General features: G+C 44.8%; 2 protein-coding genes across 5 annotated transcripts in view; one reads left to right on the top strand and one right to left on the bottom strand.

Annotated features, from left to right (window-relative positions):
- CFAP44 (cilia and flagella associated protein 44) overlaps positions 1-18,333 on the top strand; it is a 123,110-nt gene extending 104,777 nt beyond the window's left edge. The window contains exons 27-35 of the mRNA XM_037057378.1: positions 1,335-1,538; positions 2,426-2,621; positions 5,554-5,664; positions 6,969-7,099; positions 8,389-8,505; positions 9,580-9,781; positions 14,045-14,205; positions 15,274-15,408; positions 16,927-18,333. Of these exons, the coding sequence (XP_036913273.1) occupies positions 1,335-1,538; positions 2,426-2,621; positions 5,554-5,664; positions 6,969-7,099; positions 8,389-8,505; positions 9,580-9,781; positions 14,045-14,205; positions 15,274-15,408; positions 16,927-17,100 (1,431 nt within the window). The 3' untranslated portion in view covers positions 17,101-18,333. The remainder of the gene's footprint in view (positions 1-1,334; positions 1,539-2,425; positions 2,622-5,553; positions 5,665-6,968; positions 7,100-8,388; positions 8,506-9,579; positions 9,782-14,044; positions 14,206-15,273; positions 15,409-16,926) is intronic.
- Positions 17,737-23,589, bottom strand: part of BOC (BOC cell adhesion associated, oncogene regulated) — a 73,508-nt gene continuing 67,655 nt past the window's right edge. For 2 of the 4 annotated variants that reach the window (XM_037057381.1, XM_037057380.1), the window contains exons 16-20: positions 22,106-22,324; positions 21,153-21,388; positions 20,905-20,984; positions 20,220-20,413; positions 18,484-19,182 (exon numbers count right to left, since the gene is read on the bottom strand). In XM_037057381.1, coding sequence (XP_036913276.1) covers positions 18,995-19,182; positions 20,220-20,413; positions 20,905-20,984; positions 21,153-21,388; positions 22,106-22,324 — 917 coding nt within the window. In that variant the 3' untranslated portion in view covers positions 18,484-18,994. Of the gene's footprint in view, positions 19,183-20,219; positions 20,414-20,904; positions 20,985-21,152; positions 21,389-22,105; positions 22,325-23,589 lie in introns of all 4 variants that reach the window. The other 2 variants (XM_037057383.1, XM_037057379.1) reach the window with 2 other exon arrangements.

Below are 23,589 nucleotides of genomic sequence, written 5' to 3'. Positions count from 1 at the left end.
CTGTAGTGTCTAGGACAATGCCAGGCACATAGTAGACACTTAGTAAAAAGTTTTGGTTTAATTGAGTAATTTACTTTATTAATTATAAAATATTTATTGGATATCCTATCAGCAGGGACAGTGTTAACTAAGTAGTAGTGATTCATCAGTACTCAAGTCAGATATGTTCTCCATCCTCATAAAGCTTACAGGCTGTCTGGGGTATGAAAGATTAGAACAAGTGAAAACTTTATAAACTTGGACATATACGTAGTACACTTTCAGAATGCTGTTGTACTAAAAAATATAGTCCTTCCTCCAAAGAAATCTTAAAATAACTCAAATTCATTAGACAGACTTCTATTGGGGAGCCCACTTATAGTCTATAGCCATATATTAGTTTAATTTTTTTCTTTTCCTTGTTCTTTTTTGTTTGTTTTTAAGCGCTCTGAAATTCTCCAGCAGTGTCACTGTCCCAAGCCCACAGATCCCTTTGCCTTTCTCAGTGCCAATCTGGGCCCTTGCTCATTACAAGCATTTGTCATGCCCAGTCTAATGAGAGACATGGAATGGAAGTGAGAGACATGGAGTGGTGTGTCTTCCTCCTGTTGTACTAGTTTCTTCAGGAGAAACAGCCCTTGGGGCTCTCTCTTGATCTCATCTCCTCTGGGATGGGGTGGGGGAGAAGCTGTGCCAAAATCAGAGCAAAAGCAAATATTTAAGATCATTAAAACATCAGATGAGTAAGGTCTAGATCAGGACTTGGGGCATGTAGGTTCTTATCCCAGCTGTGTGGCACAGATGCTTTGATCTCAGCTGCAATTTCTTCATTTCTGAAATAAGATTGAACAGGTTCCTTGTGGGTCCATGATTATATTTATCTACTTGAAAATATTTACTGTCCTTAGGTTTCAAATTTTTCAAAATAAGAAGTTAAGGGAAATACTTATTTAGTGTCTACTATATGCAAAGGCCATGGAGAAATACTGTGGGGACATAACGGAGGCAAATATGAGCACTACCCACAAAGAGTTCACAGTCTCTGACTTATACTATTCAGCACAGCAAGAAGGGCATTCTTGATCAATGGCTTTTTCAATGGTAGAGAAAGAGCTGGAAGAACTACAGTTACAGAATTTTTACCACTTAATAAATAAATAAATTTATGTAAATGTAAGATGGCTGATGAATGATTACATGATTAGACACAACCACACACACCCATGGAATTCTCCAACCATAATAAGGACAAAATGAGAAAATGTTTTCACCAAAACAAATTAGTATTGTTAAATAGCTTAAAAAACCAGATTACCTGTTCTTCTGATAGATCCTCAAATCTTTTTCTACCTCAGATCAAAGAACTGATTGTCACTTTTGATGCAGAGCTCCATCTCTTGAGACATCGGAAACTGAAACTAGATACTCAGATGAAACTATCTGACCTGCACCATGTCACGTTATTCCAAGAAATGCTTCTCCTCAAGAATTTTGAAAAACAAGAGAACATACTTCAAAACAGTGTGAATTCATTAGACAAAGAGGAACAAGACATGCAGGTATGAATGGGCAGAAGGACGCCAGCTGCTGCACCCTTTGTTATGGAGGGAACTTAAGTCTTCTTTTCTTTCTTCTTCTCAACTTAATTTCCCCTTTTGTCTAGTCCCCATCTCTTTCTCATCTTCTTTCTTCTTTTTCCCATGATTCACCTTGCTCTCCAGTTTTGGTATCCTTGGTCAGAGAAAAGTGAGTCACATTTTTTAGTGCATTGATATGATATTTTGTAAGGTACATTAGAGTACAGTTTTCAAAAGTGAGCCTTATGTTTAGTTTATCTGTGGCTTTCAAAAGTTTATGTTCTTGGCCCTGGCTGGTGTAGCTCAGTGGATTGAGCACAGGCCTGTGAACCAGAGGATCACGGTTCAATTCCCAGTCAGGGCACATGCCTGGGTTGCAGGCCAGTTCCCTGCAGGCCAACTCCCAGCAGGGGATGCACAAAAGGCAACCATACATTGATGTTTCTCTCCCTCTCTCCTTCCCCTCTAAAGGTAAATAAATAAATAAAATCTTAAAAAAAAAGTTTATGTTCTTGTTGTTACTACCTACCATGTGAAGCTGAGTTTTGACTCTATGCTATCCTTATGAATATAACTGGGAAAGAAGCTAGTGAGTTTCTTAAATGTGATAGCTAGTATCAGAGCAATGTGTAATATAAATATCACAGGAAATAGTTTCTCTTTGTATATATGTTAAATTTAAAGGAGTACATTATACCATCTCTTTGTTTTAAAGGTAGAAGGATTCTATTAAATAGATATTACGTACTGATAGAGACACTGGTTTTTAGGTATTTCAGCTTCACTAAGATAGGATGTATCTTTTTTTTTTAGTTGTCATACAAGAGGGGCAAAAATATTTTCATTTACTCTTCTTATTTTTCATTTAGTGGAAAATCAGTGAAACCCTTAAGGAGATGGAAGAGAAAAAGAATGAAGTTACCAGGCTCCAGGACCAGGAAAAGGCACTCTATGCTGGTTTCCAGGCCGCCCTTGGAGAAAACAATAAGTTTGCTAACTTCCTCATGAAGGTCCTAAAGAAGAGGATAAAGCGGGTGAAGAAAAAGGAGGTTGAAGGAGATGCCGGTTTGTATTTCTTTCTTTTATATGGTAATATTTTTATTAGCATGAAGTAGGGAAATAGAGAAATCGCCTATGTTCAGGAAAACATAGAATGCAGAGGCGCCGTGGGGTTTAGAGGAGAGGATAGAAACCATTCAGGTCTCTGTAGGTAGAGCACCCCTTTTTCTTCACTACCACATCAGACAGTATGTGTGTGTGTATATAATCAACTTGAAAACAAAAGGAAGGAAAAGATATGTCATGCATACATTAATCAAATCAAAGCAGGAGTGGCTGGGTTAATATCAGATAAAGTAGATTTCAGAGAAGAAAAATTACCGGACACAGAAAAACATTGTATGATGATAAAAGTGTCAATCTACCAAAGAGACAAAGCAATCTTTAATGTCTATGCATAAAACAAGAGAGCTGCGAAATATGTGAAGCAAAACCTGATAGACATGAAAGGAAAAATAAAGAGATCTGTAATTATATTTGGCAACTTGGATGAAATAGACCAATTCCATAAAAAATACTTCCATGACTCATTCAATATGAAATGATGATTTCATAACCATTAAGAACATTGAATTTGTTGTTTCAAAACTCCCCTGAAAAAATCCACTGGTCTAAATAGTTTTCCTGGAGCACACTACCAAACACTGAAAGAAGAATTACCACCATTCTACACAGTATTATCCAGAAAGTCAAAGAGGAGAGAAAACTTCCTAATTCACATTCTGAAGCTAGTATTAACCTGGTGCTAAAAACTGGAGACTCTCTTATTATGTCATGAAACTCTGTATCATTAAACATGTTTTGCATGGCTTTCTCTAACCCTGCTCCTCCCGAGAAAGGGGTGGGTGGATGCTCCTTTTTGCGAGGTGGAGGTATTCACCTTCACTGTGACCCAAGGGAAGGGGATCTCCTTGTTACTGCAGTGTGTAGACGTGAGTTCCAGCTCCCCCTTGTAATCTCTATTGACAACATGTTGGGCATGGCCCTGGTACCTCTGGGCAATGGTGACAGTCCTGATTCTCCACGAGGGCTCTTCTGACACCACCTCTGTGGAGAGTGTAAAGAGAACCTTGTTGCCGCTGGGTGAGAGGGGAAGTCCAGGCTGCCCATAGGATCTGTACAAACATCTTAATGTGGGAAAGGAGGCTGATTACCAGCCCTCAGGAATAAAAATGCCTCTTTCCTACTTGGCATTCTCTGACACCACCCTCGTAGGAATGTTGGTGTGCCTGGCTTTGCAAGGGTGGCTGTCTAGGTTCCCTGCTTGGCCTTTGGTGATGTGGGTGGGAGTGGGACCACAGGTTTTCTCCGTGGTATTCAGGTAGGGTATTGTCTAAAAATCTTGCTAAGCTGCCTCTTTCCAGGAAAAGAGAGAGAGCTTAGCAAGAGAGATTTAGCTAGAGAGAGCAAGCTCTTGTTGGGCCTTCCTGTGTCTGCACCTGTTGAGGTTTCCAAGTCGCCCAGTTATTCATCTCCAGGTCTGAGATATGAGGCAAAAAGAAGACTCAAGGAACTCATCACAGTATTGTCTTTTGGGTTCTGAGGTGCATAGCTGGCCTGCCTTCTTTGTGCTTTTCAGAGTCTTCTTATGTTCATTTTACATGTAATGTCCAGAGTTTTTAGCTCTATCTAGTGGGAGAAATAGGGAAAAGTGATCTATCTCATCCTCCTCAAAAAAAATTTAAGGTCTAATTTCACATTTTGATGCTATATTTCATAAATTGGTACAGATCACTTAAAGTAATTTTAAGAGAGATGTTATATTTAAAAAATCATCTACAGAGTATGAGGTCCACCTCTTTGATGTTTTCTAAATTACAAATTTCTAATTAGTGATCTATGGTTCATAGAGATCCTCAAGATGTTTTAGAAGAGAGCAGAATTGGGTGGGGAAGGTCTACAATCCCTTATCCCAAACTCTTAGGGGCAGATGTCTTTTTGTACTAAAAAATTTTATGTTTTATAAAAGATATTATCTGTGACATTGTTAAAGAAATCATTCATAACACTTGTTTAATTACTCAGAACACTTGGCAAAGAACAGCAAGGTGGACTTTATTCAGGAGGGACTACTACAGTGGGATTTTGTAGAGAGGAGGAGAAATCAGCTCAGCTCTCAATGCAGCAAGGGCAAGGAGAGATGTATAGCCAAGGAGCAGGGTCAGGGGCAGTGGATGAAAAGTTACTCAGAGGTAATTCTTCGCTAAACTGACCTAACAGAATTTGGGCTCAATGCTGGCCAAAGTGATAAGATATGGTGGACAGGGAATAAGGAATTGGATCAGACATCCAGGGTGAGGACTTTCACTAAACTGACCTAGCAGGATTTTTCATGAAACTGGACTCAGTGGACCAAGGACAGCATCCAAGGTCAAGGACTAGTCAGAAAGAGGATTCAGAGGGGCAGGAATCAAGTGTGGTCAGAGCAGAGTCTTTGTCGGCTCACCCCAGCAGGGTTTGCTGCAGGATCTCCAAATCGACGCCTCCAGACGCCTCAGTACCTCTGTCACAACACATGAGTATCCATCCACACTAAGTAGGTTAAATAAAAGTTGTAAATAGCATCACTTTGGTTCATACAAGTCGTGAAAATTTTCTCTGCTTTTGGGGTAGTGTGAGTTCGGGTTGTGAACCTCTATAACCAAATGTGTGTCGGGTGAGTCACGGCACAAGCAGTTTGGCAACGTGTTCTCAACCCTCTCTGCCTGGATGGATTGAAATTAGTTGCACAACTCCCCACAGGCTTTTAAGTTTAAGTTTATGGTCTCTATGCCTTTACCCATTTTAAACTCTTCTAAAAAGATTGAGTAATTTTCTGCCTTTTCTTTGTTATTTTTCTAGTGACTAACTCATTGAAAAAATACTTTGTTTTTAAAATCTGGGGTTAAGCTTAACACAGGAATCTCTGCTTATTAACCATGTTTTACTCCCGCCTTAGATGAAGATGAGGAGAGTGATGAATCGAGTGAGGAAGAATCCAGCCTGGAGAGCGACGAAGATGAGTCTGGGTCTGAAGATGACGTGTTTGACGATTCTATCTGCCCAACGAGTGAGTTGGATAAACCCATGTGTTCTCTATGAAGTGTGAAGTGGACCATACCAAGAATGTCCCTTTTTTGTCTTCTCAATGACCTCATAACAACATTTAAGGAAAGGGTGATTTACAATATATGAAGTATAGTTTGATGTATAGTTTTGGAGGCTTTCTGGATAATTGGTTTTCTGTTTCATTAAGCAGCCATGTATGAATGACAAATTACATTATCTGCAGACAATCTGTAGATGTAGATGTTGACTGAGCATCATCAATACAGCAAGTTTCATTTTATAAAGTAAAAAAAGATTGTTATAAATATACAAATTTGCATTCATATATATAATATATGTGTGCATTCATATATAATATATATATATATTTATATTCATATAGATATATAAATTTTTTTCTTTTACAAAGGTCTCCCTTCTCAACAAACTCACCCACATTTTCCTGTTTCCTGTCGTGTGAGGGCAGTTTGTACCAGTTTCCTGGAGGTGCTTGGCAAATTCACTATTTTCACCAGTGAGACCAGTCAGAAGTATCCTAACCAATATTCTTACAGTTACAATAGATACATGATTCAGTAGAAAAAAAATTTCTTTTTAGTCTGAAGTTTATTTTCTTGTAATTTTCTAAAAATTATACATCAAAATTTAAAGTTTAATTCCAAATAAGTTTTAAATCTTACTCTGATTTTGAAAATAAGAGTTTTTTAATTATAATATTTATGAGTGGAAGGGAGCTAAAAAAATCTTGTAGGATAACTCATTATTTTATACCAGGATTCAGTGGCTTAAACAATCTCACAGCTAGTTTAGTGGTAGAACTAGGGCTAGAACTAAGGTTTCTAAATTTCATTGTAGTACTCTGTTATGTTTTTACATTCTTTGTCTATTATCAACATTTGGTGGATAAATGTAGAAGTTAACGTGGAGATACTGTACTTGACTCCCATTCTGTCACATGTCAGCTGCGTGACCTCTCTGACACTCAGGGTCCCTCACCTACAAAATGAAAACAATAGTTTCCACTTTGCAGGACCTATGAGCCTAAATGAAGCAAAGCACATGGAGGGCCTAGCACAAAGCCTGGCTCAGAGTACTGCTCAGAACATCAACACTAGTATCATGGTCACTATCATGATTGTTAACAATTTCTACTTGGAATAATGGAGCCCTAAGTGTAATGCAACCTTGCTAGAGTAGATCCACAAGTGAACATCAATAATTCTGAAGCTCCAAAGTCCACACTTACAGTATCACTATATTCCATAACAAATGGTGTTTATTAAAAAAGATTGACTGTCTTTTCAGATTGTGATGTGAATCTTTTTGAACTGGCGCTTCAACTTCGAGAGAAAAGGCTGGACATTGAGGAAGCCTTAGTTGAAGAAAAGAAAATTATCGATAACCTCAAAAAGGAATACGACACATTGTCCAAAAAAGTACGGGGCTTTCCCTTTATGAGGTCTATTTCTCTTCCCCTACGTGCTGTGCGTTCTCTCAGCTCTAAGGTTGCCATTTCATAGCAATGGCATGATTTGGGGCTTCTCCAATGAGAAGAAATGTCCCGAATATTTCATCCAGTTTATTTTTCTTCAAGCACAGTCGTGCTGGGGGCCATTGATTTTCCATACTTAAATCATTGGTTCCCAGACTTTTTGATTACATACTTCTACACATTAAAAAATTGTGGCATGTGTACCCACACAATAAATATACATTTATGTATAAATTGTATTTATGAACTATTGTAGTAATACACAGTTGACTCTTAAACAACACAGGTTTGAACTGAGCAGGTCTACCTATAATGCAGATTTCTGTTGCAGTCGATTCTGCATCCCCAGATTTTGCACCTGTAGGTTCAACCAAACCACTGATTGAAAATGGTATTTTCAGTCCGTGGTTGGGAACCCATGGAGGTGGAAGGCCAGCTTAGGTTCTGCATGGATCTTCAACTGTGCAGAGGTTGGCACCTCCAGCCCCCCACGTCGTCCTAGAGTCATCTGTGTTTCATATATTAGAAAACATTTACATAAACAAAAATTAAAAAGAATGAGATAAAAGTAAATGGAAACTCTGATATTTTCTTCCTTCACTTTGCTTACTCTCTGGGGTATATGCTAAAGTTTGGGCATAATTATATTGGTTGATATTTGCCTTATCTGCTCACTTTTCCTCTTAGGCACCTTTCCTAGGGTAGCATCATTTGATTAATATACAGAAATACTTTTGGTAGATCGCTTCTCCTCTTTCAAATAGGAAGTGATTTGGAAAACTTTCAAGTGTTTTAGCAGATGAAGAATATGCTACAGAAATACTGTGATGAGTAGTTTCATTATTTTTAAGTCTGCTTCCTTTAATTTATTGAGTCCATTATGACTAAACGAGATTCAAACCATTCTGACAAAGACAGTCCATGCTGAGAGACTTCTCATGCAGCAAATGGGAGGGAGATGTGGGCATGTCTTCTGGGCTCACGTGCACCGAACCTTACAACTCTGGGGACATAGGAGTGGCTGAAAAAGTGTAGATGGTGACTTCGCAGGATGAGAATAACATACATTTCTGGGCTGCAAACTGGGATCATCCGTTTCATCACAGCCCAACAAAGCAGATCCTGCTCATGCTTTTACCCCCCCCCTGCCCCCCGCCAAGATGCCCTCCTTCCCCAGCTTGCGTGTGTGTTTGCTGAGTCTTCTCAACCTTTCCCTCATGGGGCTTCCCACAGGTCAAAATTGTGGCGACTAACCTGAATGCGGCAGAGGAGGCCCTGGAGGCTTACCAACGAGAGAAGCAGCAGCGGCTGAATGAACTGCTGGTTGTGATTCCGCTCAAGCTCCACCAGGTGATGGGTCTCAGGAGGCTGCCCCACCCCCTCTGAGCAGACCCACTGCATGCAGGCCTTTCCAGAGAGTGATCCGTGGGTCACTAGTGGGAAGAAGAGCAGTCTTTTGCTGAGAATTCTACCTGTAGGAACGACACCCCACCTTTCTTACCCATTCTCAGATTGTTATAAAAGAATGACAGCAAGTGCGTGTATTTCTCTGTAGCCTGTTACTGAACTTTGGGAGATGAATCATTTCAGGTCTGGAAAATGAGGGGCCTGTGACTTAGGAATGAGATGGCTTGGCGGTTGAAGTCTTGGATCTTGCACATATATCTCTTTTCATACCATATTTAAAGAGATGTGAACTAGTGATGCATGAATGATCACCATTTAATCTCCACTCATTAAGGAGAGAATTCAAGACAAAAGGAAATATTCCCCTTTTCCCCTTTTTTGTTCATTTGCACATTTCGCTTGAAATATAACATATTAAAATGCAGATACATATCAATGAGAGAAAAGGCCCATTGTACTATATTTTGTGAGGTGAAGAGAGAATGCTGTATTTTAGAAACCCAAGATCAGCCTTATGTATATTGTGCATCTGTGTGATGTGCTGAGTGACCCTATCTCTAGGGTCACTGTGCACAATATACGTACATCTGTGCACATACACAGATGCACAATATACATACATTGGAGAGGCTCTGACTCCAGGTGACCCTATGAATGATGTGCTCTAAGTAAGACAGTTTCAGTCATCATTTTTGCCTTCAGCAATGTCTCAGTCTTCATCTGCCTTGTATAACCTGATGCCAAATGAGTTAGCCGTATGGGCCAGTTTGCCCGATATGCCAACCCTGAAATCTGAGATGTTTGTTCTGTTGTGCTGTAGATATCAACCACGACCTGTGTGTGAACACTCGCTGTCTCACCACCCAGAGGCAGCCTCCTGCTTTCACAGACGTCATGTTGAGAGAAATACGAGCCCAAAGACAGTGACCTAAATGAGGGACAGAAGGAAGTGCTTTCCTTGTGCTTTCTATGACTTCACATTCAGTCTGATCTTTGATTTTTGTTCTGTTTTGTTAGATAGAGTATGTGGTATTTGGGGAAATACCTAGTGATCTTTCTGGAACTTTGGTCTTCTCCAACCGCTCCCTGGGGCGGCTACAAGGACGGATTGTGCAACTCCAGGAGGAGAATACCAAGCAGCAAAAGCTTAACAAAGAATGGCGGGAGAGACGGAAACAGCTTATTCGAGACAAGAGAGAGATGACAAAAACTATAAAGAGTGAGTAACGAAGTCCCTGGCGCATCTAGTAATGTTTATTGATATTTACTGATAAGTAATATTCATTGATAAGAGGGAACTCTCAAGTGACTGTCTCCAACTTTGAACACAGTAAGTAATCAAAGACTCAAGAGGAAACAAGGACACTGTCTCATATTCCTACTATCTCTCCTGATACCATGAAGCGATCGCTGTCCTATTTTAAAGGGATGAATCTTTTATCATAGAAATAATTTATCTGAATTATAAAAGGTTTTATGTATAATGAAATATAGAGTGATATAATAACCCATGTACCACTACCAAGCTTGAGACACAAAACATGGAAGGTCCGATTGAGGTCCTTTCCCTTCCACTCTGCGGTCTCCCGCCCCAGGACCAAGCACTGGGTAAGTGCGCATATATGTGATGTGTCCACACACAGTCTGTGAAACTACTTTTAACGGTAATGCTGTACTGTTCATTTAATTGTATAGTTCACTTTACTCAGCCAGTTCTTCAGAGTTATCCATACTGCTGTGATAGTTTTTCATGTTTAGTGCCATTACAGCGATTTTCAACTGGTGTGCCACAAGAATTTTGGAAGCATGCAGTTCCTGCCTGAGTGGTCAGGGGCACTGCCCTCTCTTCCCTTAGAGTGTCAGATAAAAAAGTGACAACAGCCAACACGAGAAGAGCCATCAGTGGGAATGAATCAAAATTATGCCTATTTTTTGTCAGATCAGCAAAAAATATATTTTTTCGTGTGCTGCAGAATTTTAGTAATTAGTTTGCGCCATGAGGTGAAAACGGTTGAAAATCGCTGTGCTATAACGATATTCCGTTCGTTGCAGGACTATAAAAGAGTTCTTCTCTTGCCTATTGATATTTAGGGAAGTTCTAACTTTTCGTGATTGCAGACTTTGTTACAGTGAACCGCCTTGAGCACATCTCCCTGTGTGGGTGTCTGAGAAGATGACTCCAGGGTGGGGTTTCTGGGTGATAGGGGTGTGTGTGCGTTTTCAGCTCTCCTGGACGTTGCTTCATTGCCCTCTAAGGCAGTTGCGCCATTTTCGCTCCGCACCCCCCCGCGCCCCCCCCCCCGAGAATTCCCCAGGGTTCACATTCTCACCAACGCCTGATACTATCAAACTTTAATATTTTTGCCAACCTGGTGGATGTTACATTGTATTCCACTGAGCTTTTATTCACATTTCCTTGATTATGGTGAAGTTTAATGACTTTACATATATCTATTTGTGTTTCCTTTTCTCAAACTTGCCTGTCCTATCCTTTACCCATTTTTTTTTACATCTATTTTTTGTTTTCTTATCAGTTTTAGGGAGTTCTTTCTCTATTCTTTCTGTGCTTGTTAAATGCACCTCTAATCTTTTCTAGTTTGTGGCCGGCCTTTTACATGGTTTAGTATATCTTTGGGGGGTTACAGACATTTTAAATATTAATATAGTTCATTTTATCAGGCTGTGTGTTTGTGGTTTGTACATTGTATGTGTATGTGTTAAGAAATCCATTTCTATTTTAAGGCCATAAAGATATTTTTGTATAGTGTCCTCTTTTAGTGGTATTCTTCACATTTGCATTTTTAATTCATCTGGAATTGAGGTAGATAGTACAAGATGCAGTATAAAAATTATCTTTTAAAATACTTCTACAATATTTGACACATGGAATATGTGTAAGTGATAAAGTATTCCAACTTTAATAAAAATAACATTACCAGTGTCATAGCATCTACCTTAATGCCACAGAATTATAAACTTGAAAATGTATCAGTTTAATCACCTCTTGCTATGTATATTTTGCCACAATTAAATAATTTTTAAAAGAAAATTTGAAAAAGTAAAACAATGGGAAGACTATAATGGTCAACCAATCCAAGTTGCTGGAATTTGTAGAGGCCAGTTTCCATAGAGGGCTGATGGTTCTGCCTTCATGGGTGGTTGGATTATTTTTTTAAAAGATAAAAAATAAGAAACCATGTCAGTGCTCCATGTTCGTATAACACTCAGTTGAAACAGAGTTTTCTCAGGTGTAAGCCTTGAGGTTCCAATGGTTCTTGCGTATTTCACATTCCTTTGGCTTCTATAGCCTGTGAACGTTGTTTATATTTGGAAGCACTATTCATCAAACCAAGAAGTAAACTAGTATGAAAATGAGGAAGCTTGTTTGATTTGGTTAAACTCAGTTTGGGGAAGTGTGTGAAGAAAATGAAGTGAAGTGTTGTATTTTTGGAGTGTTAGTTAAAATTTAAAAAAATACTTCCCTGGGGTAGGGGTTTTATTCGGTGACTTTGAGTTCTGCTCTCACCTCCAGCCCATTTTGTGAGAGCAGCCCGTGAGTCTGGTTAAAGATTGATTTCCTAATTCTGAGTGTGAAACTGAGGGTGAGCTCCCTTCCTGCAGATCAGAGAAAAAAGGCCGAACAGTGGCGAAAAACACTGTACTTACCTTGGCGGTTGCCCTCCTCTATCCCTAGACCCAATGGGGAAGAAGAGGAGAGTCTAAAACATGGGCATGGGCAGGGGTAAGTTCACTCCATTCCCAGGAAGACACAGCTCACAGCCATGGGGAAGGGGGCTGCTGAGGGTTCCAGAAGCCTCGATGTCCCCAAGAAAAACTAGCAGGTTTAATGGAGCCTGGAGAAGGCATTAGGCTGGCTCCCCCGGGGGTGTGGCACAGACCCGAGTACACGTCCTGCTACACTGCCGTGGACAGGCGAGCCCCTCCTGTGGGGTGGCTGGAAGGAAGTGAAGATTCTTTCCAAGAAAGGCAGAGAGACAGCCATAGGCTATTCCAGCCTCTTATTTGCCACCGATGTGCAAATAGTTTCACTGTTTTATTTGCATCATTGATTGTCACAGCCACTGCATTACACAAGTCAATGGCTGTCTCATACACAGAATATTATGTATGCTACTCATGCAGAACAGAAGTTAATAACCCCTTCCTGGTTGGTGCAAACTGGTAGCCTAGCCATTCATACTGTGACAGTTCAGCCATAACAATGTTACCTGAACAGAATTTTTTCTCTATAAATATTGTACCATGTTATACTGTAGGGCCTTCAGACTTCACTTGAAGATAGTCTGTGACTGGGGAAGTCTTGTCACAAGATTACATTTTCTTGAGGTGCTCAGATCCCACAAACGGAATTTTGTCCAGGTGTTCCAGCATTCTCATGATAAATAAAAGTAAAATATGCTGCTTGTTAGTTGGAGATAATTGTTAAAAACCATCATCAAATAGGACTGGGAAAGTCGGGCTGAGGCCCGTAGGAGGGTGGAAAGGGCCCCCTGGAAAGGTGACTTCCTGATGAGATGTGGCTCTTCTTGGTTGGAGGACAAGGCCCCGCTGTTCGTTCCACCTTCAGAATTGGGGGTATTGGAAATGAGTCTTTCACAGTTCTCACAACTTGCTTTCAGAACAAGCAAGTTGTGGCTGGACAGAGTGAGCTGTGGGGCTGTTTGGGAAACAGCATCCCAGACAGTGGGAACTGAAATGGGGATGATCCCGGAATATCTGAAATGCAAAAAAAGGAGTCCAGCGTGTATGGGCAAAAATGAAGAGACTATGAGAAAGGAATAGGAGAGGTAACATGGCAAGGAAGGGTAGGGCCTCGAGAGACACCACAAAAACTTACAATGTTTACTTGGAGTAAGAGGAAAACTTGTGTTATCCCTGGCTGGTGTAGCTCAGTGCATTGAGTGCGGGCCTGCAAACCAAACAACTGTGGTTCGATTCCCAGTCAGGGCACATGCCTGGGTTGCAGGCCAGTTCCCAGCAGGGGGCGCACGAGAGGCAACCATACATTGATATTTCTCTCTCTCTCTCCTTCCCTTCCCCTCTAAAGATAAATAAATAAAATCTTCAACCCCCCCCAAACTTTTGTTAAATGCCTGCACTATTGTTAACGCTGATGCTCTAGAGATCAATACAAAAATATTTCAAAATGTAAGAGTTTCTAATCTAGTTGGAGCCCATTAACAGTCTGAGGAGGGGGCAGAGCAGGATGTGTACGCCAGGTGGGGAAGATGAGTTTGTTTTTCACAAGGTTTTGAAGTAGGTAAAAAGATACTACAGAAATGGGCATTTTAAGTGAAGAAAGTAGCAGCCGAAAAGTCAGAGAGGAAAAACCAACTGGTAGCATAAACTTTTTCCCCGCCTTCTTACAAAAGCCCTTCCTTAGAGGGCTCCTGTCATTGGCATTGCTCGTTCAACAGCAACAGAGCCATTGAACAATCTGAGAGTGACTGTCTTCTTTTAGAAATGGAAGGAACAGTCCGTGAACTCATGATGAGCAAGTTTGGCCGTGTGATAGACCTAGCAGCTCTTCAGACACTTTCTGTGAATGTAACACTTGAAGAACTGAAGATCAAAAAACTTCGAAAGGAGCTTTTGAATGCAAAGGAAATGAAGAAGTGGGAGGTACGGATGAGAGGGCACGTGACCCACTGAGCGGAGGCAAGAAATCCTGGGGAACTTGTGCAATCCTGTGTGTGGTTCCCACAAAGCATCTGTGCACCCGGAGAAGGGTCCGAGTCTGTGAGCCGCACTCTTGAACCCACCCCTCCACTGTGATCTGATCTTAAGCCTATCTCAGCCTCCTTACCATTCACTTAGTTGGAGGGACTAGTCTGTCTTGGATTGAACGTGCCAGCCCTGGGGCTTGGGGTCTGGGATGCATGTCGGTGTGATGGTGAAATGGCGTGAAAGATTGCAGAGGAGGTCTCAGAGCTCTAACAGGGTTAGAGATGGAACTGCTGTACTCTGAGGATCCGAACTGTATTGTTCTATACAGCTTTCACATGCTGTTATAATCTGGAAATCAGAACACATCTCTGAGTAATAAATTTTATAGCAAGGTGTGGACTATTGAGCTGGTAAGGTCTTAGAAGAATTTAATGGCTAACATTGCTCGTGGAACTGCTCGTGTGAGATGTGGCTAACTGCTCGTGTGGAATTTAATGGCTAACATTGCTCGTGTGAGATGAGGTAGTGCCTAGTTATAGCCTGATTCAAACACAGGTGCTTTTACAAACGTTTGATAAGCCTGCAAATCATTATGACTTCTCCAGTTTCCAATGTCATTTCATCAGTAGATAGGGAAGGCGGGGAGGTTCCCAGTGCTGTCTTGTCTTATCATTTGTCACTCAAGATTTGTCACTGCACTGTGAAGAAGTAAATTACCTATGCTCACAGGCATTTGTGACAATGGGACTGGTCCCTATAGGCCCCCAGTCTGCGTGCTCACTTCCTTCCTTGACAGCGGAGTGATGTCCCAGTCTCCCTTATCTCCACCTGCTCTTATCCTTGACCACACTTACATTCTTCTTGTCTTTTCTCTAGTCAAACCAGACCCAACGCAACTGCTTCTTATTATATATTTCTATACGCCTATTACTTCCTTTGCCCGGTGGTTTTGATCAAATCTGGGTACTTCTCTATCTCCTCTCATGTACCTTAATTCATTTTTGTACCTTCTGGTGCTGGTAGGAAAAGATTGCCCAAGTGCGATGGGAACTGATGATGAAGACGAAAGAACACACCAAAAAGCTTCACCAGATGAACGACTTGTGTATGGAAAAGAAGACACTCGATTCTCGGTTGAACACACTACAGAACCAGCAGGTATGCTTCTCTTCTTCAGAGCCTTTGTCGAACTGGGGGACTTCTGTACAAGCAGCTATTCACAGGAATAGTAAGTGCTGGCATTTAACAAACCTGCTTTTAGACTGCTTCTCACCCCACCTGGGTCTCTGAGACCATGGAATTGAATCTGGCCACGTTACCGTGAGCCTGAGGGACAACCTTCACTGTAAGCCTCTTGGGTGCCATGAACTTAAATAAGTGCTAGTCTTTGGGTTTTGCCTTGGCCCTGGAGAGATAAGGTTATTTAGGTATAAATAATACTAATATACTACCTGAATTTAGTGTCATACATCCATCTCCAATATCTGCTTATTTAATTTGACCTGAGTGGGTCAGAGTCACAAGACGGCTGCCTCAGCTCCCTGTTTCACATCCATATTCCAGCCTCTTTAGTGCCTTTCATAGGAAAGAGGCAGTTTTCTGCTAACGTTCACTTAGCCACCCCCAGCTGGAACGGAAACGGGTAACGTTGGTGTTTCGCTTCCACAGCCTGTACAGTGAAAGCAGGCAAGGGAGAAGCGATCGGGTAACTAACCTCTTACTATTTAGTTCTGCCATAGGAAGTGAGGGTAATGGACACGTCATGGACTTCCGGCATCAGTAACCGGCTTCCAGTCCTTAATAGGATAGTCACTTGGGCCAGGCCAAGCATCTCTCAGTCTCAGTCCCCATAGCTTTAAACTGGAAGAGCACCATCTAGCTCACAGAGTTGTCGTGTGGGTGAAATGAGTCAGCAGGGGTAAAGCACCTGGCAGAGAGCAGAGAGGGTCTACGTGGTATGCTCCTTCCTCTAGCAAGCAGGCGGCGTATACGGAGCATCTCCTGAGGCCGACGGGCTCTAGGCCGAGTGCTGGCCACATGCTGAGGTCCGGGAGCACTGGGCCTTCTCTCTGAGAGGCACGGAATGTCACAAGAAAGATACCAAAGTTGTAGGTTGACCCATAACAAGTCGCTACTTCATTTAAGTTAAAAAGTGGTCAAATGTTATAAATCTCAAGTGCTTCAGTCTGAGGATTACAATGACACAGGATGGCTCCTGTGATAGAACACACAGCAAGCAATCCCAGTCCACGGGGCAAAGAAGGCCTCCCTGAAAGTGACGTCGGAAGCATGAGCAGGAGCTGGCTGGACAGGGGAGAAATCAGATAAGGAAATTTCCCAATAAGGATTTCCTTTTTGGAAAACAAATATGAGTATGGGCTGTATAGAAAAAGGGGGGTAACTTGCCTTTCATGATTCCAGTGATGAGCCCTCGAAGGTATGAGTGGTAGCTTAATAGAGTTACCCATCTAAAAGGTATTTGCATTTTAAGAGTTGTTTTTTAGCCCAAGGGGCACATTTCTAAAGGTGAGATTCCAGTGGAAGAACGCAAGCCTCTTAGACTAAAAGAGCAACAAATGGCTGTTTTAAATGGCAGGCACTCCTAACCGATTCAAGGACAGAGAAATTTTCACAACCCAAATGGTGCTTAAAGTAGGGGGTGTTTTCTTTCGACAGGGCAATGCCTTCCAGGGCCCTCGGAAAGCAGATATCCTGGCGAGAGAGAAGGTCACCGAGTTGATCCAATTCCAGGCAGAAAGGATTCTGGCCTTAAAGAAAGAGATTGCTCTTCTGCGTAAGAAAGATGCCCTAATCCTCCCACCTATTCAGTCTCCCCGAGAGAACCGATGAAGCCCTGGGCCTTCTAAGTTTGCATTATCCCCCTCAAATCCATCCAAATTTCTGACATAAAATTCAACAGACGTTGATTTGTCTCCTGCAACAATCCCATTATTTTAAAGTGAACTAACGTATCTAAAAGTCTAAAACCAGATCTAGTCATGTGGTGCCCTGTTGTTGAACTCAGCCACTTTAGATTTGTTTGGAACTAACCGGAGTGAATGTGAGGTCTCAGAAGGCTGTGTCTCAAACTGCATCTTTAATACGTCCCATTTTAGAAAATTTGTGGGTTTATTTTTTGGTTATCTAAATTTCCCGTTGGCAAGAAAAACTATCATAAAGAGCATTATCCAGGTCATGTCTTTGCTGTTATTTAAAGGCGGTGGGCCAGAAGGTGGGGTACAGTCCAGACCTGAGGGCCGCGGGCATTAGCTAAACAGAGACTGAGAGGAATGGCCCTGTCCCTCCCCGGGAAGCGACGGCCCTCAGCCAGGTGTCTGAAGTCACATCTTACTTCTTTTACCTGCTCCACTGCTCCTTTCTTATCATTTCCATGTTACTTATAACCCTTCATTTTATTTCTTAAAATATTTTTCAAATACAGCTTTTCTGAATATCATATTATACATCTTGAGTTTTTCTAATTTATTCTTGGATGGAAAAAGGATTCAACAATCCACCAGCTGGCACTATTTCTTCTGGCCAGCAGAGGGGGCACTTGTCCTAGACCACCAGGCCTTGGGCCTTCCTAGAATCCTGTTAAATCGGAGACATGAGAAGCCAGGCTCTGGCATGACGCCTCCCAAGTGGCATTTCGTAGGTAACTGTACTGAAATTGAGGGATACATTGCAAGCTTCAGCGTCCATCTAGTTCCAGGTATAAAGGGTGGTGCTGTGTTGGACAGTATGCAGTAAGCGTTGATTTGAAACCAGGGCGTCGACTCCTTTGGCAATGCTGATGTATCTTTAGAAGGAAGGAAAGTGAATTTTATCGGGCACCACATATTCATGTGTAGCGTAACACTTAACTAACTGGAGAAAATACCTGGTCTTCAGCACACACCCCACCCTATAAAGAAATGACTAGTTCCATTCCTTTCATATGAACAGTCTGAACTTCAGTCTAGTCAGCAGGGGACCTGAGGGTCTGGCCCTCCTTGCCTGCCATACACCGTCTCCCTCTTGGGCTGGACAATGACTAATGAATCCCGTGTTAATAAAAGCACAGCCGACATTCAGTACTTACAAAGACAAAAAATTAGTAACATCTGCTATCTTTTCCCGCTCTCATCTCCTGATCTGAAGACGTCACAAGTGGGTATTTTCTTCAGCTACTCCAAGTCGGACTCCTAAGGTCTAAGGGGAATGCTGACTCACACTCGACTAAGCTGAACGTTACAGGGAAGACTAAACATTTATTTAGAAGTTACAGTGTTTGTTTTTACAGAGCTATGTTGCCACAGATTATTGATTCTGGAAGGGTTGTTAATGCTTATAGTCCTGTACACGTCTGCGTCTGTTCTCACGGGCATCTCCCGAAACTGCTTCCCGCCGCCGCACGGGATCCGGCCGTCTTCACAGGTGTCTCTGGCTCTGACACCACGGCCTCTGCTTTACCCCGGGGCCGGCACGCACACGGTGCCCGGGAGTCTTCCCTTCGCGGCCGCTTGCGGCCCCCTCAGTCTGGGTCCTAGCCAGTCTGTGCGCCTCTGTCCGGGTTCACTCCTGTTATGTCGTGGCTTAGACCTCCACGGGGAGGATCCCCTGTGTCTTTCCAGAACTATAAAAACATGTACATTTATTTACAAGTGCATAAATATATAAATATGGCTATTATAGAAAAATAAATACCGATTTTCTCTGTCTTAAAAAACCATAATAGTCTTTCTGAAATCTTGGCTTCAGCCTAAATTGTGGGGGGTGGTGTTTCAAAAGTCAGGTGCACCGGTGGGCTGGGGGGGAGCTGTCTCCCAAGCTCCGGTCCCGTGTAGGTCCCTGTGGGGTGCTGGGGACACCACTCTCCTCCCCCCATTTGGCAAGATTCAGGGCTGTCCACCTCTTCAACCGGTACCAGGCCCAAGCAGCACGGGGGCCCTGAGGGAAGAGAAAAGTGGGAAACATTAAAATCCAGGAAACTGACCGGGAAACAAGGCCCAGAGGCCCATCTCTGTGCCGGGATCTCCTTGATCCTGAAGGAGAGGGTGGCACCTGCAGCCACGACGAGGCCACCTCCACTCCTTCTGAGGCCTCTCACAGGCCTGGGCGGCCATCCACACCTGTCAGTGGTGGGACCACAGACACTCTCAAGAACCTGACCCGTACCCTGGCGCAGGGGAGGTCAGCTTAGCCCCTAACGTGTGGAAGAAAGCCCTGCTCTGTCCAGGTTTGGGCTGCTGGTCCACCCTCGGATGTGATTTCCGGTCACGGCAGCCCCACCCGCAGTTCATCTCCCCAGGGGACGGAGTCCAGCTTCCGTGACGCTGGTCAGGCTCTAGGAGGTGAATTTCATCTCCCGGATGTGGGGCTGAGGGTCTGCCAGTGGGAACGTCATCCAAGCCCCTGCACCATCCTGCACCCAACCAAGAACCCACACTGATCCTCCAGACACTGGCACAAGGAAGACAGTGGGATGGGGCTGGTGCACACTGAGCCCCTTGGGGGAAAACGGCTACAGAAGCACAGGCAGTTTCGATGATACTTTGCAAGAACTTGGCTCCTTACTCATTGATGCAACCTCAGTTCTTAATTAAGAGACAAGACCCAATGAAGCAAGGCATTTTGGAGTGATTAGAGAGTACCTCTTATGGTGAGTGGCAGTAGGAATTTGTGACTGGCCTTGAAATCAGAGACCAAAGGGCTTTTCTCTGAACTTGGAAAGCGTCCTTTTCCTTAGCCTTTGAGGACACAGCTTGCCATGTTGGAGAAGGACCCCACTGGTATGCCCCCGCACATCCTACTACGCTTTCAGGCGGGGAGGAGGGCCTCCCCCAGGTACAAGCGGTGGGAACCTCCTTACCAAGCACCACCTTCACTGACTTATCTCCCCTCCCTCCGAGTCACTCCTGGGTTGGGGTGGGCACCTTGTGTTATCTCCAGCCAGTTTAATTTCCTGCCCTGCCCCTGGCACGGACCTGGGTGAAAAAGAGGGTCCCATGTTGCTTCCAGCGCAGGATTCTGGGGAACACTCCTCCTCCCGGACTGGCTGGCTGAAGCAGGCTCTTCCTGGAGGTGGTGGTGGTCCTGGTGGGTCTGGAGCAGCTGGTGAGTTGAGTCGTCAGGCAGTGTGTATAAGAAAGAGACCTCTTCTGGCTTAGCTTTGCTTCCCCTGCATGCAAGAGGCCAAACGGGAGGTGAAGTGTGGGCAGAGGGGGCCCACATCCCCACCTGCTTCCCTGTCTGAGGGCAGACGGCAGGGGCTGCTCCCCGCTGAACGTCAAGAGCCCATCTCCATGGGTAGTTCTGGTCTGTCCCACTGTGTTCCATACCAGCCCTAGTGTGTGAGAGGATGTGGAGCTGGGTGCCCAGAGCCCTCTGGGCAAAGCCAGCAGTGTGAGGCTGCTCTGGCCTGCCACGTGAGGGGAGGATTCCGAGAGGCCAACCCATAGTCCGGAGCAGAAAGGGCATCGTAAGGGCAAACCCAGCAACCGCCCATTGGACAAGAGCCCAGGGGAGCGGGCTGTCAGGTGTGGGGTCCCCTGAGTGAAGTGCTGGTCCCCACCTCTCAGTGGCTGACACGGAAATTGGGAGCCTGCAGAGGAAGTGAGTGAGCTCTGGGACTTGAGAGTGGAAGGCAGGGACAGGGAGGGGCCTGGTTACCTAGGAATCCGGTGACTGTGGATGTCGTATCCACTGCCAGGAATGGTGTGTCTCGGGAGGCCGTTGGTGTCGTCCTGCTGCTCGAAAGAAGCAATACAGAGAAGGTCATGTGAGGGGGTCCAGGAAACTTTCCCCCTCGTCCTTTAACCAGAGGAGCTGTTTCTGACTAGAGAAAGCCTCGCCAGCAGCCCCACCCTCCCGCCGTGGGGTTTCGTGTTTGCCTGCCCCCGCACCCAGGACCCCGTTACCTGCTGGTGCTCTGGAGAGCAGGGCTGCAGCGGTTTCACGCCAGGGTAGCCCGTGGCAGTGGCAGGGAAGCCCCCGTTCACATGTACCCCATTGGCACAGGCCTGTCCATTGGCACCACCGAGGCAGGGCTGCCCACCGGCGCGGCGGCCTGGAGGCCCTCCCAGTGGCACCATAGTGTATTGGCAGGAGGGGGGCAGAAGCACGCTTCGAGGAAAACCCAGGTCTGCTGTGTGTTCTGGAAGGACGGGAGGACAGACATCTGCTTAGGCCAAGGAGACCTGGGCAGCGTGAACACGTCCTGCCTGAATCTCAGAAAACTCCAGACCACGGGCTCACATGAGGTAGGCAGGGAGTTGGGTTGGCACCTGCCTAGGGATGGGAATACTCTCAGAATATTCTTCCTGTCACCCATTTTTCCCCGACATCCTAACTTCATTGATTTTCTTAGTGGGGATGAGTGCAAGGAGGTACAGTGACAAGGGTGTAGGGGAAGTTGCTGGTGAGCAAAGAGAAGGAGCAATATGTAGGTGAGGCACGTTGACGAGGCGTGTTGCCATCTGAAGCAGAAATTAGTGGCTAGCAGGCAGGGTGACTCAGGGTAAGAGGCCGAAAGTGTTTGGAGGAAAGAGGCAGGTAAGTACAGTCAGAGCAGCAGCTTCGGACGCTAAAGGAGCAGGACCTGGGAGCAGGACCCAGCTAAGTCCTGAGCGCCGGAGCCTTGAAGAGGACAAACTCCCATGCCTTCACACTCCTCCGCCTGCCAAGGCCCGTGAGCTCGGGGTCTTCTCTGATTCTCTCCAAGCCCTCTGGGGGACTGAGGGGCTTGAGCTCCAGCGAGTGGGAAGTGGGGAACCCCTGACCCTGCCCTGGGGAGAGGCCGTCTAGGAGGGCCGGGGGCCTCCCCCACCGCCAGGCTCCTTCCACCTGGTGTGGAGCAGGGTCTCTCACTCACTTTGCTTAGACCAGGCCCTCCACAAGCAGAAGGGGATGAAGGCGACGATGATGAGGACGACAGATCCCAGGACGACCCCGACAATCAGGTAGGGCAGGTCGCTGGAGCGTGCCACCATGGCCCCCGTGCCCACTGGCCGCTCCAGGGTCTCCAGGGGTGGCGGCTGAGGTGGGGCCAGAGTCGGGGGTGGGAGTCCACCAGGCTGGCCAGACTTCCGAGCTGCAATTGTGAGCACAACTCACATCAGCATCTATGCCTTTGGCATTTCTTTCACGACAAATAAAAAATATCCCGATTCCATGGGTGTAGGAAACAGGGTCAAACTCACAAAATAGGGCCTCAAAACCCTTTGTTAGGTGGGTGAAATTTTGTATTACTCAGAGGATTGAACCTTATATTTCAAGATACAATCTCAGCTATTCGTGAGCCAAGCACCAGAGTCAGACGGGGTCTTGTGGGCAGAAACGTTGTGGGGATTTTCTGAAAGAAGAGCTGGTAACCTTTAGGAAGAAAATATTTTAAAGATGCATGGACAGATTAACAGATGTGAAATACTGGGCACGAGCCCAAGTCACACAGCTGGAAGACAGGTGTATTGGGTGGGACTCCCGGGACAGGTGGCAATTGTGAAACACTAATTCAAAGGTGATGGGTGAAGAGGCAGACTCCTCGTGGGGTTTTGCCGTTATCAGGGTGTGTCCGACTGTGTTATGTGTTAACTCCTCTTCACAGCCATCTTCCACCTGACTTTCTGATACAGCAGGCATCCCCTGGCCTCTCTGACTGCTGCTTCTAACATTTCTCTTTTCCCACCCTTTCTTCTCCTCAGGTGCTGAGAGGTCTTCCTGTCCCTCTCGGTAGACACTCCATACCCTCATCTCTCCCCATGATTTCCGCCTGATGACTGCTATGTCCCCACGCCCACAGCCCACCCCCAGCCCGGAGATGAGCTGGCTTCTCTTAGGGGACACTTGCCTTTCACTGTCTCAGGACACTCGGACTCAGTAAGTCTCCAAGGGGTTTCGCCTTGTTCCTTTCTGGAAGGATATGGTTCTCCCCCAGTCTTCCCCATTTCAACAAACAGCAACGTTACCTGTGTGTTCCTTTAATCTAGAAGCCCCAAGGCTTACTCTGAGCTCCTTGCCCCTCTCCCAGCCGGGACATGCTGTCAGTCCCTGGCCCTGTGCCCGCTTCCTCGAAAGGAGACCCAGACCTGTCCCCTCTCTTTGCCTTCACTTCACACCCTGTTCTCTTCCCTCAGGCCGTGACTGCAGAGTCACCCGTGACCCTTGTCAACAAACAAATCCAACAGTGACCCTCCACGTCACAGCCGACAGGGCCTGTGATGACCCAGGGCCCACCAACTTCCCTGGCCTCTCCCCTGAGCGTTCTGCTCTCGTCCTCCTTCCAGGCGCCATAAACTTGAGCCGTCTGGAGTTCCCCGCAGGTGTGTCTAGTCTCCCAGGCCACTCCCTCCTTGGTGC

This window comes from Sturnira hondurensis, unplaced genomic scaffold (genome assembly GCF_014824575.4).
Source record: "Sturnira hondurensis isolate 20B ecotype Veracruz unplaced genomic scaffold, ASM1482457v3 Scaffold0009719, whole genome shotgun sequence".
NCBI classification, from domain to species: Eukaryota; Metazoa; Chordata; class Mammalia; order Chiroptera; family Phyllostomidae; genus Sturnira; species Sturnira hondurensis.
Note: the sequence above shows the minus strand (reverse complement) of the source record. Positions and strands in the feature narration are given on the sequence as shown.